The sequence below is a fragment of the Temnothorax longispinosus genome, chromosome 8 (genome assembly GCF_030848805.1).
Source record: "Temnothorax longispinosus isolate EJ_2023e chromosome 8, Tlon_JGU_v1, whole genome shotgun sequence".
Classification (NCBI taxonomy): domain Eukaryota; kingdom Metazoa; phylum Arthropoda; class Insecta; order Hymenoptera; family Formicidae; genus Temnothorax; species Temnothorax longispinosus.
In genome coordinates, this window is record NC_092365.1 from 6176742 (window position 1) to 6194964 (window position 18223).

General features: G+C 39.5%; 1 protein-coding gene across 6 annotated transcripts in view; it reads right to left on the reverse strand.

The window, feature by feature from the left end:
- The window catches only part of Ca-alpha1d (Ca[2+]-channel protein alpha[[1]] subunit D), a 71262-nt gene that overhangs the window by 6541 nt on the left and 46498 nt on the right, over window positions 1-18223 (reverse strand). For 2 of the 6 annotated variants that reach the window (XM_071786679.1, XM_071786681.1), the window contains 16 exons: window positions 7703-7755; window positions 7260-7406; window positions 6693-6894; window positions 5793-6062; window positions 5584-5667; window positions 5280-5468; window positions 5089-5191; window positions 4712-4860; window positions 4374-4598; window positions 3660-3864; window positions 3448-3581; window positions 3246-3347; window positions 2839-2940; window positions 2661-2770; window positions 2063-2194; window positions 346-707 (listed from right to left, as the gene is read on the reverse strand). In XM_071786679.1, coding sequence (XP_071642780.1) covers window positions 346-707; window positions 2063-2194; window positions 2661-2770; window positions 2839-2940; window positions 3246-3347; window positions 3448-3581; window positions 3660-3864; window positions 4374-4598; window positions 4712-4860; window positions 5089-5191; window positions 5280-5468; window positions 5584-5667; window positions 5793-6062; window positions 6693-6894; window positions 7260-7406; window positions 7703-7755 — 2569 coding nt within the window. Of the gene's footprint in view, window positions 1-345; window positions 708-1556; window positions 1601-2062; window positions 2195-2660; window positions 2771-2838; window positions 2941-3245; window positions 3348-3447; window positions 3582-3659; window positions 3865-4373; window positions 4599-4711; window positions 4861-5088; window positions 5192-5279; window positions 5469-5583; window positions 5668-5792; window positions 6063-6692; window positions 6895-7259; window positions 7407-7702; window positions 7756-13147; window positions 13256-18223 lie in introns of those variants that run through there. The other 4 variants (XM_071786680.1, XM_071786683.1, XM_071786682.1 and 1 more) reach the window with 4 other exon arrangements.

The following is an 18223-nucleotide window of genomic DNA, read 5'->3' on the forward strand; positions in this document are numbered from 1 at the left end:
GCCTAGTCGCGCCTAAGTTTTCGTAAGTCAGTCTTACTGTGCTGGCGAACGCGACGAAATTTTGTTGAATGAAATTTTTAAAAAACAAGAAGCTAAAATTTTAACTTGTATAATTTTACAATAATTTGATTATTTTTGTGTAACGTCAATCACTATTTTTAATAGTAACTTTCAATTTTTTTACCATTCATTTTATTTATGAATAGTTAAATACCCAAGAGAATTTGGTTTTATCGGATAAGTGAAATGAATTCTAAGTAAATTAATTAATTGGAGAGTGAGACTCAACGCCAGCACAGCGACAGGGCAGTCTTAGCGACCGACTGAACCGGCGTTTTCCCGTACCGTGATTGCTCCAAACTGCGCAATCGACACAGCAGCCCCGCGACGCATAGGTATAATAACAGTTCGTCCCGTTTGACGAGGAAGCGGGGCTTGAGCTCGTCGCGGTGGTCGAGGTGTTCGCGCTCGCAGTGCACGACGCGGTGATCGTCGTCGTCGCGACGCTCGACCCGCTCGTCGTGCCGGCCGCCGCGGATGCTGCTGCGGTGGCTGCGGTGGCTGCCGTTGCTGCCGTTGCTGCCGCTGCAGCGACGGGGGTGTGCACGGCGGTGCCGGTGCTCGGGGTCCCGGTGGACGAGGACGGTGGGTTCCGTCGCGGCGGAGGCGTGGGTGGCGTCAACTGCCGCTCGATTCCGTCCTGAAGACTGCACGAGCGTGCATCACACGCACACACGCGGAGTAGGACGGCAGGAGGGAAGAAAAGAAAAGCGTAACGGCCGTTTTTTAGTACGTGAAATGCGTGGCAGATAAACGCACCCCCGAAAGCCTCGAGACATTTTACTTGAAATAAGACGCTCTAAATGGGAGTCTGAAACGGAGTAGGAAAATTCTCTGCCGTCTGGGAGAACACAAAACATTAGATTTCATAACAAATTTGTTAATTTGAGATGATAAATAATGGTTGTCTGTCTAATGTGGAAAAAATTTTCCCTTTTCTCATTTCAGATCTCTCATTTATTATTTATTTCACTTTCTATAATGAATTTAATTGTTCAAGATTTTTTAAAAAGAAACATATGTATCGTTTAATAAAATGATTCAGGACAATTTAAAAGATAATATTTTGAAGAATATTATTATTGTTTGTGAGTCGGCCAGGTTTTTTATCGAGGCATTTGGAGGCGCTCAACAAGCATTATCATCAAAGTATAGCGATAATCTCTACAATTAGTAGTAATAGTAGTAGTACAAACAACATGCGATCAGCCGGACATAAATTACCGCGCGCGGGACCCAAATGCATTCTCCTTGCATTTCGAAATACATGTGTGACCCGCCAGCGCGTCTGATTATTCTCGCAGCTTTGCAAATCGATTCCCGTTTAACCGGTGTTTCTTACGTGAGTCATTATTTCTCGTGAAATATATAGTTGAACGGGATTCTCGTGGCATAATTAATGAAAGACGCATGCAGCCGCGCAGAGCAAGCAATGCGAATCAAACAGAAAAAAATGATGGAAAGCCAGCTACTGATCGCCCCCTAACTTGTCTTACCATATTCGCTATTGGGATGGAGATAGTTACCGCTACCCGATCCACTGAAACGGTACGATAGTAAACAGAAAAGCGAAAGGGATAATGAGAGATGATACGAATCGACCCGCTCTAAGAGGCGAAACAAATAACTTGTTGCAAGTGTGGGAAAATTTAGCTAAAAGTCGCATAAAAATTTTGTTTATTGTTCTATACGTTATCGCGCGCGCTTAACAAAAGAAAGTAATTAAATAAAAGGTGACACAACCGCGTTTTTCCTCGATTATATGGATATTTAGGAAGATTATTTCGCGTGATATAATGAACCAATTAAAAAATCAAACCGATGAGCGTCCTGCATGCACTGTGACGTGATATACCGAGAGACAGAGAGAAGATATAAATCGTCGTGGGAAATAATAACTGTCGATTACACACGAACGAGACGTGATGTGGTCTAAACAGAAACAGGACACTCGCCGCAATTTATCTCTCGCTCGCTCGCTCTGTACGCGTTCTGTACTTACTCGACCACTTTGTAAGACGTCGGTTGCGCCGGATTGCCGAAGGCAGCGAGCGGTCTCAGAGGGATATTCTCTTCGACGCCCGTCAATCGCAGATCGGTCCCCATCTGGTTCATCGCGCCGTCACTTAGACCACTGTACGATACATTTTTCACGCGTCAATATACAAGCAATTGATTAATCGACTATATAACTAATTAATCAATGTAGTTGAGTTAGCACAATTTTAATGTCTTTTAACAAAAGCGTTCGAAAGAAATATAAACAACGCTCTAGATGCCACTTGTGAGATATTTTGGGAAAACTTTTAAGATAAATGTTTCTTTTTACGCATTTTGTTAAAGTATAACCAGAGTATTTTGGGTCAGTTTAATTGCTTCTTGTTGTTCTAACACTTTGACATCACAAAATTAAATTTTAACGTTTGTGATCGAGTAGACATAAAGTTTTAAAGATATATAGAGCGTTTATTTTGAACATTTAAGAAATTTTGCAAATGGTAAAAGAACTCAATAACGGATAAAAACATTCGGAAATATAAAGAGAAATTATCAAAGAGATTAATTTTCAATTTTTTAATCAAAATACGTGAAATAATTACCTCGCTACATTTGGCACAAGTTGGTGAGCGATTTGTTTGGTGACATCCGCGACGGCGGTCCTTCGCAACGAGGCATACGGTAGAAAATCTATGGAATTGGTCGGGGAAGCCTGCGAGAAAGTTTTTAATTAGTACGCAATCGACAGGAGAGAATTCTATACGTCAAAACATCACGTGCCTTCGCAGCGGCGGAGTTGACCTTTAGCGATTTCGCCCTGTGGAAGCTGTGATGTCCTTTTCGCATGCTGGACCACACGCTGCCAAAGAGCGAGTGGTTTCTCTGAAAATATTAACAATCGCGTAATGTGCTATTGTAGAAATTATTATTATTAATTATTAACCACTTGATTGTGTTCAACTCCGACAATTGTAGCTCCGATTATGCGTTGAGGATGACCCAAAGAAAGGGTCGAAACTTGCGCTAATCTTATTTAACTAGACTATATTATAATAAATTATATACGCGCATACTAATTGCAGCATCTGGCTTTTATTGCCAAGTTCGTTAACGTTATTTAATTTTAATAATTATTATTTATTGAGCTTTTCGGGATACCTATAAGATACGATGATCGTTGATCTTACCCTGTGCATAGGTTCCGGATTGTCGTCGAGGAGTTCTTCCAAATTGCCGGAAATCGCGCGTTTTAATTCGGGGCCAGCTTCGTGTAACGTTCTCAATCCGGCCTTTTAAATTGAAATTGCAAGTATTATTATATATGAAATAATATCCAAATATGATCCTTAAGTTCTAAACACATTTCTCCTAAATTGAAAAAAAACTCACTTGAAGCGTCACAGTATTGTGACAATCTCTGTCGCCGTCCTTCATTTCCTGTTCCTTGCGCTTCTTGAATCGACGGAAATAGTCCTGGATGAGGAAGGTCGCGTAAAACTTGCCGACCGTCACCTCGTCGTCCACTGGAAGGATCGATTCGAAGTGTAAATTTAATTCCGCGAATAAAAACAAATTTCACGATGGAAGGAAAACGCGCTCACCTCCGGGCGGTGGTACGACTTGATCGAGAAGCTTCGGACTGGTCCTCTTCCAGATCTTCTTGATCACCGCCCTGAGTTCGGCGTTCGCGTCGTCAATGTTGCCCTCCGTCTTGATTTTCAGCGACGTCCTTACGACGGCGAACAAGGTCGCGTTGAACAATACGGTGCCGTCGCTGTTCAGCGGCATGTTCATCGAGACGAGTCTCTGAATTTTTTAATATCGATATTAGGGACGATTCCGTTAATTTATTAACACTAGAAACTACCGGAGGTTAATCTATATTTTTATTTCTACCAAAGAAATCTTAGAAAAGAAAAAGAGAAAACAAATTAATAAAATTAATCATCTAAATTTCAGAAATTAAGATGTTTTAAAAATAACTAATAAATTATTTTAAAAATGTCAAATGGGTCATTTCTCTCCGTCAACCTCCTTGGTAATATAGTGTTAAATTCTCTTAGGCAACAATTCTCTTTGTTTGTTCGTTAAATACGAATGATAACAGTTTTTTCTATTAGAACCTGACACATAGCAAAAGTCATAATCTATCGAATACAATGCGGAGAAAACAAAATAATTAATATAGAATAAAAACATGCAGCTATTTGTAGAAAATAATATTTTCCCTGTATCAATACAAGGCAGATAGGCTATCGTAGATAAATCTACAGATCTATAATTATGTAATTATGTCATTAGAGTCATTTACTAACCTTACAAGCTACTCTATGGGGGCACAGCTTTCCGAAACCTAAGGGCGGCGATATTTTCCTTAGTAACGTTACCACATCCAGATGTTTGATGCGCCCCTTGGCATCGGGATCGTACTCGGACCACAGGCGAATAAACTCGTCCAAGTGGTGCGGCCCGAGAATCGACCAATCTCTCGTCAAGTAGTCGAAGTTGTCCATGATAACGGCGACGAAGAGATTGATGATCTGTTTTCCGCGAGAGATACGCACGATTAAATTTAGGAGGATCTATATCGAGGATCTAAATAATAAAATAAAAATAATGCGAGACGGAGATAATTGGAACGAGATGCACTTACAAGAAACGAACAGAGCACGTAGAAAGATATGAAGTAAGGAAATGCAATGTCCGACCCGCAACTATTCTTGTCGCTTTCGTCGCTGTTGGAGTCGCATTTAACGCTATCTTGTGACGAACAAGCCATCATTATTTCTTGCCACGCCTCGCCTACGGTCGCAAACATTCGATCATGATTTTTTTCAATAGAACTATGCTCACCTTCAATGGCTAATTGTACAATACTTTACGATTGCAGATTTTAATTGTCAAAAATTTTATTGAAGAAATTGCACATCGATTTTTGCTAAGCGAAAACTAATACGAAAGTTCGAGCACAATCGTAACATTTTCATCTTTCAATATCAAATATTTTACGCCAAATAAAATTGTTTATACCTGTTGCCGATCTAAACAGAACCAACACGGCTTGTGGAAAAGACTGGAAATTGTTATTACGATTTATCGCCGTAGAATCGTCTATCGCGATCTTTCCGAACACCTGAAAAGAAGCGCTCATTTGAAATTACCGTCGTTTATGTGCTTCAAACAGGCAGTGTTTTTTTTTTCCATCGATCGGCGTTGCTTACCTGCATGCCTATCACAGCGTAAATGAAAAAGAGCATTATAATGAGAAGGGCGACATAGGGCAGAGCTTGAAAGGACTTGATAAACGTCCATAAAAGTGTTCGGATGCCTTCCCCTCTGCTCAGCAGTTTCACCAATCTCATCACGCGAAACAGTCTGAAGAAATTGATGGAAATGATAGTGGATCCAGGCTGCAACGATGACAAAATGGTTTAGCGCAGCAGTTTTATACTTCCGCCTCTCTCAAATATAATCACGAATATTGCCCCGGGTGCTCGATCAAAGTCGAGCGCAACGGATACTCACGTTAACTTCCGAATAAACGATATCGATGAAACTTCCGAGCACGATAATAAAGTCGAATACGTTCCACGCATCGCCGAAGTAATTCTGCAAATTAATAACGAGCTCGTTTATAAGCATAATCAACGCTGGCGTATAAAGTGAAATTTAAAAACGAAACATTTTGAACAAAATGCGAAATATAAAATTACGCATTAGATGCGAGCCCACACCTTAAATCGAAACGCAGCCAACTTAAACACAAACTCGAGGGCGAACACGGCGGTGAAGATCATGTTGAGAACGTCCAGGACATTCGTGTAGATGTCCGGCTGGCGATAAAATTTCATTGCGAGCGTCACGGTGTTGATCATAATTAGCGTGAATATCGTGTATTCGAACGGTTGGGAGGTGACGAACCACCAGACTTTGTACTGTATTCGATGCTTCGGTATGTATCGGCGCACTGGCTTAGCTTTCAGCGCGAACTCGATGCAATTTCTCTACAGAAAGAAGCGACTATTAATCCTCCATGATGATAACGATTAATGCTGTTTACTCTTCGACAGCTTCGAAAAATATATATTTGCGATATAATTGCAACATTAGACATTTTATTCGGATTTTGTCGTATAATTTTATAAATGTGTGCCTATTAGGTACTATTATATTCAATTAATAATTGTATAATTTTGATTGTTCGAAACTTCGAAACTTCAATCTTCAAAGATTGTAATGTCGAAGCTTCGAAGTTTGAATATCGAAGCCTTCGAAGCAAAACACCAGCCCTAGTCACAATGGGATCTTCGTATGACTTAGTTCTATAATCTTAGTTCTGAGCATTTTATTGCTGAAGAAAATTGTATAACGAAATTGTAAATAGTGATACTCTAATTCTTTTAAAGTTTATTATTTTTTATTAATTTTGAGATAAAGATTGTATCACATTTTATTTTCACAAATATTACAATTTAATGTAACGTTTAATACAATGCATATTTCGAAGCGTTTGCTTTAGAGTTTATTGAAATTGGGAATGTTCTTAGGGTCATGCATGATCTCGTCGTGGTATTAGTGCTAATTATAATTTGAACACAATTAACCCATTAATTTAATATACTCGTGTGATTCACCTGATTTTTATCGAGCTCGCAGTTTTTGTACTCTTGCTCGCCCTCGTTCTGGAAGGTGACAATAACGAAACCGACGAAGATGTTCACCATGAAGAACGCAATGATGATGATATAGATGATGTAGTAGGCGGCCACTATCGGCCGAAAATTATGAATTGGTCCATGATCTTCTTTGTTCGAATCGATCGACCACTCTAAAAGTCTGTTAGCATACATGAGAGACGACGTTAGCTATCTGACATCTCGCATTTAGAACTGCAGTACCTACTTATCCATTTTCTTAGTATTTTGTTAAAAAAATTACGCATTTATCGAAATAACATATGAAAAAAAAAAAGATATTTGTCTGAAAGATCTGAGAAAATAGCAAGAAAGAGAAAGTAGCAAGAAAATAAGAAACGAGTTCCTAATGGAAACTTTGTTGTATCGACATTGAGAGATTGCTGTAAAAGCAAAGTTTGCATAAGTAGCCTTTCGTACCGTATTTAATGTATTTAACGTATCTCGATATAGATACGTAAATCTTGAAACAATGTTCGTTGCGAACGCAATGCAAGATATACTTACGATGGCCAACCTTCGAAAGTCGAGACCGTAAAAAGGGTCAACATCGCCTTCGCAACGTTATCGAAATGAAAACTCTGCCGATCCCAGTGTCTGAGTTTCATGACCGGCCTGTTAATATTACCGTCTTCGAATTCCAAATAAGTACCCCTGGAAAGGAGAGTTTCTTGCACCGTATTCTGAATGTGTGGCCTATCGAATGTGGCCTTTCAATTGTCCGTGAATTAATGAGAAAGCTCATTACAGAGAAAAATTTTCTTTTCATTACGTGTAATATATTTTCAAATTGGAGATATGCTCTTTTATCAGTACGTTATTGTTATGTGCACAAGATTACTGACAATTTTTAAAGATATTTGTGGTTTTCGATCGCAATTCTTGGACTTTATTAACAATTACGGGAAATTGAGCTATTTTTATTAATTTATAACATAATCAGAACTTACTGGCACTGGTCCTTCGTCATTTTCGATGCATCGGAACAATAGAAAAACTTGCCCTACACAATACAAGAAGTTCGTCAATTTCGATCGCCGTTAATACCGTTAACGTGTCCGTTAATACGGGACTAGAATTTACGCAACATGTTAAAGCTGCGAACGACACGCTAGCGTTCTTGAAATTCAACTTGATGCCATTCACCAGGCTAAACAAATTATTACTTTTTTCGCAAATAGGTTCCGTATACATATGAGTAATTATCTGTTATTTGTAATCCGTCAAATATGAAATATAATTAAACGCATTATACATATAATCATCATATATGCTTCAATGTTTAATTGCTGTTATGTAATAAATAAAATTGCTACAAGAGAGTCTCGATATCTCTGGCCTCGTCGCAATTGAATCCTTCGTGTAGAATAAAAAATCTCAAAGATCGCCAGCATGACGGGTTACACATCAGCTGTGAATCGGCCATTCACTTGCGGTAGCATTGTCAGCGGCAGCAACAACGAGAGACGTGATCGAGCAAAGTATAAGAGGGTGTTAACGTGAGAGGCAAAAACGTGGTATATGGAAAAAAAAGGACACATTCCACGTCGGCACGTGCATACATATGTACAACAATGTACGGAGGCGATGCGTGGGGTTTCCTCGCGATGATTTCCGCGATCACGTCCATGTTATAAATAAGCGTTTCGTCGCGCTTGGTGGTGAACACGGACATAGTGAGTGCATAAGCACGCTGAGGGAGAGGTGTCGGTGAATGGGTCCTTCGCCCCCCTCGCCTTGAAACCCGCGTCGCGACCATGTGGACGGAGCGAGGACGGTGCAATAATCGCGGGGGGAACACCCTCTCCAGTCATCCGAACTTCCACGTTCGCGCAAATTGATTCATCTCCGTCCTTGTCGCTTGTGCGTTTCATGTATCGATATCAAAATTCCGCATAAAAAAAACAAAGTCACGAAAAGATTTTAATGCTAGAGAGATCAATAAGTTAAATTTTTATATCTCGTTCAACAACATAAACATCAGCCATAAATAACAATATTAATTCTAAATAACTTTGTCGTCAAATCTCGGACGAATTTGCGTAACAACCCAGCAATTATTCAAAATAATGTGTCATTTTCCGAAAGAGATGTTCGGAAACGTGGCGGAGGTGTTGTATTCTCATCAGCGGGCGCGCCATTATTGCACCTCGACGGTTTAAAGAGCTGATGGCGATCTATAGATGCGCGGCGCGCATGTAAAATGCTCTCGATGAAATCTGTGATCGCTCCATTATCCGTCGACATGGCGCGCGCTCGCGTGGGCTCGGACACGACATGGGAAAAAAAGCACGAACAATGGGCCACCGTGACGCGCCAAATTGGTACTATAATTGCCACCTACGTATAACACGAGCTGGTGCGGGCCAAAATAACGAAACAGATTGAAACAACAACGCAGAGCCCACCTCCCATTCCCGCGCCGACAACAGCGTGATAGCTGACGATTTTGCGATTGCCCTCCCTCCCACCCTCTCCCCCTCGCCCTTCTTCCCCCCTCCTGGCCTCCTTCCTTCTTTTTGTAATCCATAATTGCTTGCAAGTAAAAAAGCACAGGCGTCGTACGTGTCCCGCGGCTCGTGCAGAAGCAGCACTATCGTCGTAATCGCGACATACATATCTTCCCTGTTCTCCTATCTCGTTATTTTAACGTTAATTTCTCTTCTTCTCCCGTCACGTCGTGTCTCCTGACTCAGATATCGTGCTTTTCACGTATCTCTCTTTTTGCATACGTTGATAAAAAGCGATGTTTGTATTTATATATAAAAAAAAAACGTTCCTGCGGCTTATAGAATGAACGATCACTATGAGCGACATTAAAATATTCATCGTCGAGCGACGTTTATGTTCCCTGAGCAAACGCCGACAAATTTAATTCATTTCCGATAATAATTACCCTCTCTCTCTTTAATGATTACTAGAGAACACCCTAGGAGGCCGTTAATTTTAGGCAATTATCCGCTACGACATTATCTTGTTATTAGAAAATATATTGTCTCGCAACCTCATTTTCGAAAATGTTTCCACGTTTCGATAACTTATTAATTCTCTTGATGGTTTTCACCTTCGCGGCAAGAACGTTTCGATACATATGCATAATTTTAACGGAGAGACGATAAAATTTGAAATAGCAGATTCGTGAAATATTGGCGAATAATTATTACGAATGTATGCTAATTAATATCAACATGTGACGCGTTAGATGTTTCATCCAACATCAACGACCCAGTGCTCCATTTCGTACAAAATTTATCACCTTCCTAAGAAATATTTAACTAACTGTTCCATCTGACTGCAAAAATATCATATTTCTGTCATACTCACTTTTCGCTATATATTATTTTGTCAAATAGCTTCGCCAGATGAAGCATCCTGAATGAACTTCTCTTCTAAATACAGTTTTAATATCTAACCATAGAATATAACTCGTATTTTGGCAAGGTAATATCCTCGTAGAATCATCCACGAGAATCTCTCAAGAGGCATATCACAATTATCCAAAACTGATTTGATTTTCTTTAAAAAATATATACCATTAAACAAAAATCTCTAAGAGGTATATAGTTTTTTTTATACATGCTCATTTTGACGCTTAATAGGTGAAACAATACGGACACGTATAAAAAGAGACTTGTCTCTTAGATTTTTACAATTATCAAAATATTGCAAAGAGAAATGAAATCGATTCCGAACAGCTGTGATACGTCCCTTGTCGGATTGAGTATAGCTATACGCGCACAGGTACTCGCGATCAAGATAGACAGGAATGTGAAAATTCCGCGACTTGTAAATCCGATTATCAGCGCAATATCACCTTTCTCGCCTCGTGTCAAAAATGACCGCTTGCGCACTTTGGCGTCTCCGAAAAAAAAAAACATTGTCCGAAGTCCCATGCAACACGTTTGTGACCAGGGCGAACCGTAACCACGAGCGTATATAATCTGACTTTATAAGTCCCTGTTTGAATATCCTGTTGGCGATTACATCGTCGTGATGCAAGCAGACTTGTTTGCTACATTAATAAGCGTTATACTCAGCGGAAGCGGAATGAGAGTATTTCGTTTGCCCGCGCGTCCGCGTTCAATCAAAACTCGGAATTTCAATAGAGCCCCGCAATTTCGCGAAGGCAGAGTAAATATCGATTTTAAAACAACGCTCACACGGGGAATCGTATGACCGGCTCCGTCTACACTTGCCGTCTCATTCCGCTTCCGCTGCGTGAATATATGAACGTATATGTGTAGCAAAGTCGACAGAGAGTCTCGCGCAAAACACGCGGAAGTACGTCGGAAACTTTCTGTGCGTAACATCTAAGGGGAGCTACCCGCTAATGCGCCTCGAGTCCCGATCGGGGCCGCATGTGGGAGTAACTTCAGTGCTATTTCATACTTTGCGACTGTGAGACACAACGCTGTCTTGCGAATAACATCTGTGTGATATCTCTCTACGGCTGCTCGAACAATCTATCTTTCATCTAAGCCCTAAGTTCAGTCTCTATTCTTCCTCGTGGAATCGTGTGAGTCGTGGAGAAAACTGGTGTATAGTCGTGGCAAAACGAGACGAACGATTAATTATTCACTTTTGTCGTGGCGTAAAAAAAAGTCACTATTTAAATCATTTAAATCTTTCAAAAGTGAAGAAGATTGAAATTGCTATAAAACTGTTCGAGTTATTTTCGACCATTTTTGCGAAGATATGTCATAAATATTAACAAAGCATTAATAAACGCGAGATAAATCGGTATTCGAGATAATTTGTTGACAACAACGAAGAGTCTTCATTAATGATAAGTCCATTTGCATTTATTAATTGTGTAATATTTGTCATAATTTAATTGACTCTGTTTTATCGTGTATCAGGTGCCGCTACACCGAAGTTCGCCTCGTTCTGTCACGTCATCACGTGTAACTCGTGGTTTCGGTGCACGTGGACGGCCAGCATGCACTACGACTAAAGCTTCATTCTCACATATAGCGAAACTGGCATGCCTGGTTTTTTAGGGGGAGGGGGGTCTATCTTTAAACGGGAGGAAAGGGGAGTACGATATATGATATGCGTATCGTTGGTGTGTGACGAATAAATAAATATATATATATATTTAAAAAAATATATAGATATATATATTATATATATATATATAGTTTGCACGTCGACGTATAATTACACGACAATCTCGCCTGGTTTTTCTCGGTTAAAAGCGTTATATTGTTAATAACAGCGTTACCGTGCTCGAGGATGTAAAAGGGGAGATGTACAGAGAGAGAGAAAGAAAGAAAGAGAAAGAGAGAGAGAGAGAGAGAGAAATATCGGCAGCAACGAGATGCACACGTGCATATATCCGAAAGGGTAATCCGTCATCGTTTCCGTGTCCTTCCGGCTGTCAGGATCGCGCGCGATACCGCGATAATTAATGATCGACAGCACGATGATCGATACGCCGCGCGGATAATCAGATAATGCGCCTCGTATCGGGCAGAGATAATTCCGCGGCAAAAGGAACCCCTTTCGGGAAGGAAGTTTCCCTTCGCCGGAACGTGTCTGTGTCATTCCACAGCCACGTTATTACGTTAGAAGCTTCGCAACGTATGTCCGAAGTCGCTTCGATACTGTAAAATGTGCCTCGCTGCTGATACGTTCCCTCGTACGGTTTAGAACGTTAAAAGTAAAGTGGGAAAGAACGACTCTTGGAACAGACCTAGGCAAACTTTACGAGTGTTTTTGATCTTTTCTAAATGTCAAGAAAAATGTAAAAAAAAGTCAATGTTATAAAATAGCTTTTATTGCTTAAGTCTGATTCAAAGAAAAACTTAGGAAGATGCTGGGAATTATAATATTGCAAAATACAGAGTAGACAGATAGGACAAACTTTCTATGATTATTTTCAGTTGTAGTATTATTATTTAACGCTTTGTTCTTATTTTTTTTCGAATAATAATCTCTGATTTTAAATTGATGTAATTTACAGTTAACATTCCGAATAAAAATTATCTTAAAAAAAACGATCAAGCGTGTAATCCGATATTGCCATAAAAATTTCATTTGAGAGAAAGAATATTTAACATCTCGCATAATTAATTAATGTTTTGCGATTCCGCGTGACGACCATTACACCCTATCTCCCATCGCTCTCCGTATTTCGCTTGGGAAAATTCGGTCGCCGAAGGTGCTCGGCCGGAAATTTACCACCGTCGCCGTGGGCGACGGAAGTGAACGTAAGTGCGACGGGCGGCGGCGAGAGGATAGAAAGAAAATATAGTGGAGAGTACGGGAAGGCAGAGAGAAAGATAGAGAGACAGAGAAAGAAACAGAGAGAGAGAGAGAGAGAGATAGAAAGTGGTAACGCAATCTCGTTCGCTTAGTAAGCTTTCTAAGTGGATGGCTGGATGTCTCTTTACCTTAAACAGCTGTACCCCGATAACAGCGAACATGAACTGTAGGAGATAGGTGACCAACATAATGTTGCCGATCGTTTTAATGGCGACAATCACACACTTCACTACGTACTTTTTCACGTAGCGTTTTTCGGTTGCGGAGACGAGCAGGGCGAGCGAGCACAGCGGGGAACACGTGGGGTGGTGAGAGAGTGAGAGAGAAACAAAAAAAATAGAGTAGCATTAATTTAGGGTGGCCTGGGTAATCATCACTCCAAGGGGCTGAGGGGCGGGGGCGGGGGCAGGGGCGGGGATTTGTGGGGCCGTTCGGATAGTGGAAGTTCTCGCCACGATTTTCAACTTTTTTTTTCCTTTATATCATACTCGTTTAATATCGTCTCGTTCGCGTTTTCAGTCGCTCGTAGCATTTTATATAGCCCTCGCTAGCTCGATTTATCCTCTCTTCCTGTATGTGGTGTATATATATATACATATATATCTGTTTTTATTCTACGAATTTCTTATACGCGCGGCGATTTCTTACACGACTTGATCGATCCCTTTGAAAGTTGCGCAGCTTCTCCTCTGATTTCCTCTCGATTCCTCGGAGCTCTCTTTTCTCTCAGAGATCTCCGGTTTCTCTCTCTTTTATCTTTTATTCTTTTTTTTTGTTTTAGTTTTATCCCTTTTGCTCTCATCGCGTGAACTAAGCCCTCGCCATCCATCCATCAGTGCTCGATGTTTTTTCTCGGCAATGCACCTATGGGACTTTTGGGCGGGGAAAAACCTCGGCGTTTTCCTCGAAAGTTGATTTTACAAGTGTGAGATCACGAGCGTGCTCGGTTACATTCGTGGATCCCCCGTGTGGGATAACGCTCGTTTCTCGATGAAATTCGCATTTGCCGCTATAATAAAACGTTATCACTTCGAATATATATATATATATATCGCAGATCTCGAAGATTGAAAGTTAAAATTGAAAAACGAAATTTTACGAAGAAATAAATCCAATAACTCGGATGTCATGTTATTATTCATGTTTTACTGATTAATAATGCTATATATATAAATATCTATATATCTAATTTTTTTTCGTCCGTCATAAAAGTATATCCTGCATGCAACACGAAAAAAAATCTCGTCTTGCCGTAAACACAATTTTCGGGAATGAGCTCATCCGAAATTCGGTTTCTCGAAGATCGCGAAATTGGCCGAAAAACCTCCGCGACTCTCTGCGAAACTCTATCATAAAAATTTCACCTCAGACTCCGGCCGGCGGCGCGTCGCGCCGGGCATCAAGTGCCGCAACATTTATTGCCTTTTCTCACGCCTGCACAACTGCTGCAAGCTACGTTGTGGCAGCAGTCCGCCTTTGAGGTGTATTTTCACCCCGTCGAACGAGAACCAGGCATTTGCGAATTAACTCGCGGGGCTAGCTTACGCTTAGCTACTTCTGTGACACCCAATACTGCGTCGCATACTTGTAATATGTACGTGTGTGTGTGCGTGTGAAGGAGCATGTGATGGTAGGGCGATCGATACACATGAAACTACGAGCGATATATATATGTATAGAGAGAGAAAGAGAGAGAGAAAGAGAGAGAGAGAAATATATATATGTATATAGAGATATAGATAGACAGATAGAGAGATAGATATAGTATATATATGTATATATAGATAGGTATAAGTAGATAGATAGATATAATGTCGGGCTGAACGACTTGTCTCCGCTTAAGATTAATAATCAGAACAAGCTAATATATATAAAGATGGCCTAGAATGTCAACTAATCTACGTTCTACGTTACTCTATATCTTCCTTTATCGTGTCTAATAAGCGCCGAATTCCACATTCCGACAGCCTCGATCAGCTTCGCGGAACATTATCTTTCTGCATATTACCCTGGTTCGATCGCGTTTAACGGCGAATGATCGTATCCTTTGCCCGGAGAACCTTAATATCTCTTACGAAGTATTTATATTCTCTTGTTCGCAAGTGTTTAAGCTCCGCAGATACTTTGGCGTTGGAAAATTAATGGTACTTGTAGAACTTCGCAAGAAGAAGCGCGCGAGCAAGTTCGATAAAGTATCAAGCGCGCGATTGCAGAAACGATGGTCGTATATAGGAGAGTTCCGCGGTATATAAAATTAAATGCAATTAAATTCGATTTGTGTGTGTGCAACGCCTGATTTAGCCTGACCGACATTGATTCGCCTAGCCGCTTCCATCGAGCTCGCCTAATAAGCAAGGTTATCCGATTTTATCCGATTTTATCCGAACGGGATTTTATCCCATTTATATAATCGATCTCGATTGCCCCGTCAATCACGACAATCAAACGTTCCATGCATTTAATATCAATTCTAGAAATTTGAACTTCGCTTTTAATTTCTAAAAATTTAATTTCAGCAATCATCCTGAATTTGAAAATGTTCATAGTCATACAACAGTTGCCTGTGTGACATCATTCCGTATTTCTCTGTTTTTTTTTTATTTATCGTTCTAATAGTGAAATATTTTACGACAACACTCGTAGCATTTTATATGGTTCGGTCGGAAAACGAAACTAAAGTCACGAGATAAAATCGGACAATCGAGATCGACGATCTCCAAAGCCTATAATACTGAAAACGAACGGAGAAGGAAATTGCCGTGGTGCTTCCTTTTGCAGCAATTATGGGTCTGTGCGCGCGTGTATAGGGACCGCTTTTTCGTGATCTTTTCCCCTTTCGATTTGTCCGATGGCGAAGTCCCGCGGCGAGTGGAGCTTATGGAGAAATACAATGCCCTTTTTCCTCTTCTCCTCCACCTTTCTCTCTCGTGTTAATATAGCGGCACACCACTGCAATGCTTAGCCGGCACAAGCATGCAATTCTCAAAAACATCCTCTACTACCAGTCTTAAAATCACGAAGTCTGCATGAGTCTTTTTTTATATTTCTTTTTTGATGGGTGGGTAGGTATGTGCGTGTAAAAATATGAAAATTAAAGGAATTTTAGTAGTATACTCTTGGATTGGCCTGCTTGTATCTCGCGCAGATGTGTGTATGTGTGTGCTTATTCCTGGGAGTTATATGTATATGTGTATTCGGGAAGGTCGGCACAACGTTGAAGAATTGCCTTGGATAATCATAAAAGTAGCTATATATTTTTATAGACAGATTTCCTTCGTTTACGTTATATGAAGATTTTAATAATTTATATTGTTCTATATATACGAATAAGCGTACGTTTCAGAGAAAAATAAAAATATTTGAGATATATTAAGATGACATATTTAAACTTTTTCGTTTTTATTTACTTAATTTGGTAATTTTAGCGCAATTTTCCGAGTGCCGATCTACCTCTCAATGCATAAAAAATATTCGCTTTCTCAATATATCACAAGCAATTAAATTAACATTATCTCTTATTTATATAAGATCAATAATTTCTTAAAGTAAATCTAGCGAGATACGGATCGAGAAATTTCCGAGCTGGCGCTGTAAATAATAATTATATCCCAGCGCCGTTCTCATTTCTTAAAGAACTGCAAGTTTTTTTGTAGAATGTTATTTAAGACATTCGCCACTTCGGTTTTGAATTCGTCTCATCCGCGTCGTCGAATCGACATCTTTGATGACTTTCTTCAGCTTTCGGAAGAAAAAAAACTGCACGAAGCGTGATCACCGGAGCGTGCCACTTTGTTCTTCTTCAAAGTTGAAGAAAGATGATAAATTAAGCTGAAACGAGGAATGTCTCAGCAACTTCACAAAAGAATTTCCAGAAGAAAAGTTCGAATATTTTTTATTCACTATAGATATTCGCGTCTGATATGAGAGAATGCGTGTAATCTGTGTGCGTATGTGTGTGTTGCGTGGCTGTTTCGTATCGTCTGAACAGCGATGTAGTCTATCAAGTCTCGAGCAGCAAAAAGTCTCGTGATGGCAAAAAGAAGAAAGAGAGAGAAAGAGAAAGAGAGATATATATATATAATATATAAAACAGGTATATCGTAGGTATGTCCAGTTGAGGGGGGGTAAAAAAACGAAGAAACGAAAACCAATGCCGAAAGAGCAAAGGCATGTTAGGTCTTGCGTAAAGCCGATTTTCCTTTCTCATTTCTTTTTTATTTACACACTCGACTATCATCCCCGATCTGCTTTTGAGCCACCGTCTCATCTCCCCCCGGTCACTCGTCCACTATATATATGCATATATTAAATTACATCGGCGTGGCACGATTTACTATGATAAGAGGGCAAATGAAGTAATTGAAACCAATGGAATAACACCGCGATCTTTTAGTGAAAACATAATTATTGCAAAACCGTCAAAATATATGTAACTAACCCTCCGAGAACACAAAAAGTCAATTTGACAATGTTTTTTTTTTTTTGCCAGAAAAATTTTTAGCCAGAAATATTAAAAATAAAAAAAATAAAAATTTTTTCGTAAATTACGTTTTTTTCAAATGAACACATGGGTCATCTGACCCTACACATGAATGAAAAAATAGGTGTGTTCTCGGAGGGCTAATCAGTTGATAGTCATTGGAAAAATATTAATATATATATTTGATAATTATTGGATATTTATAGTTATTGGAAAAATATTACAGCTACCAACTTTTCTATTAAAAAAAAATCATTATCAATTTTATTCAAGAATTTTAATTTACTTGACCTATCTTCATACATACTAGGTTTTTTCTCTTTTCTCAATTACACACTATATATGAACTATTTATTGTTGCTACAATTATTTTTATTACGCATGTAACTGACTTTTTAAAACGTGCGATAATTTTTGGTCGTCAAAATACTTCAAACGAGGTACATGCCTAGATTGAACGTTATTCGGTTCTGAAAGCAGTGGAAATATATCGAATCAAATGTATCGATGTCGAAGCGACAAAGAAACGTATGAAAGAAAATTTTGTGTTGAAAAATCGTATCGTGTATCAGTATTATCGGTAACAAAATTATTATCTCTCTTTTATGGCTCTAAATAAAATCGTGTACATTCGCGTATGTTTAAAAAATCGCTGCGAAGTGCAATATTTCTTGAATTGCTTTCATTTTTGTGGACAACAGTTTGACGAAAACGGTATTTGTTT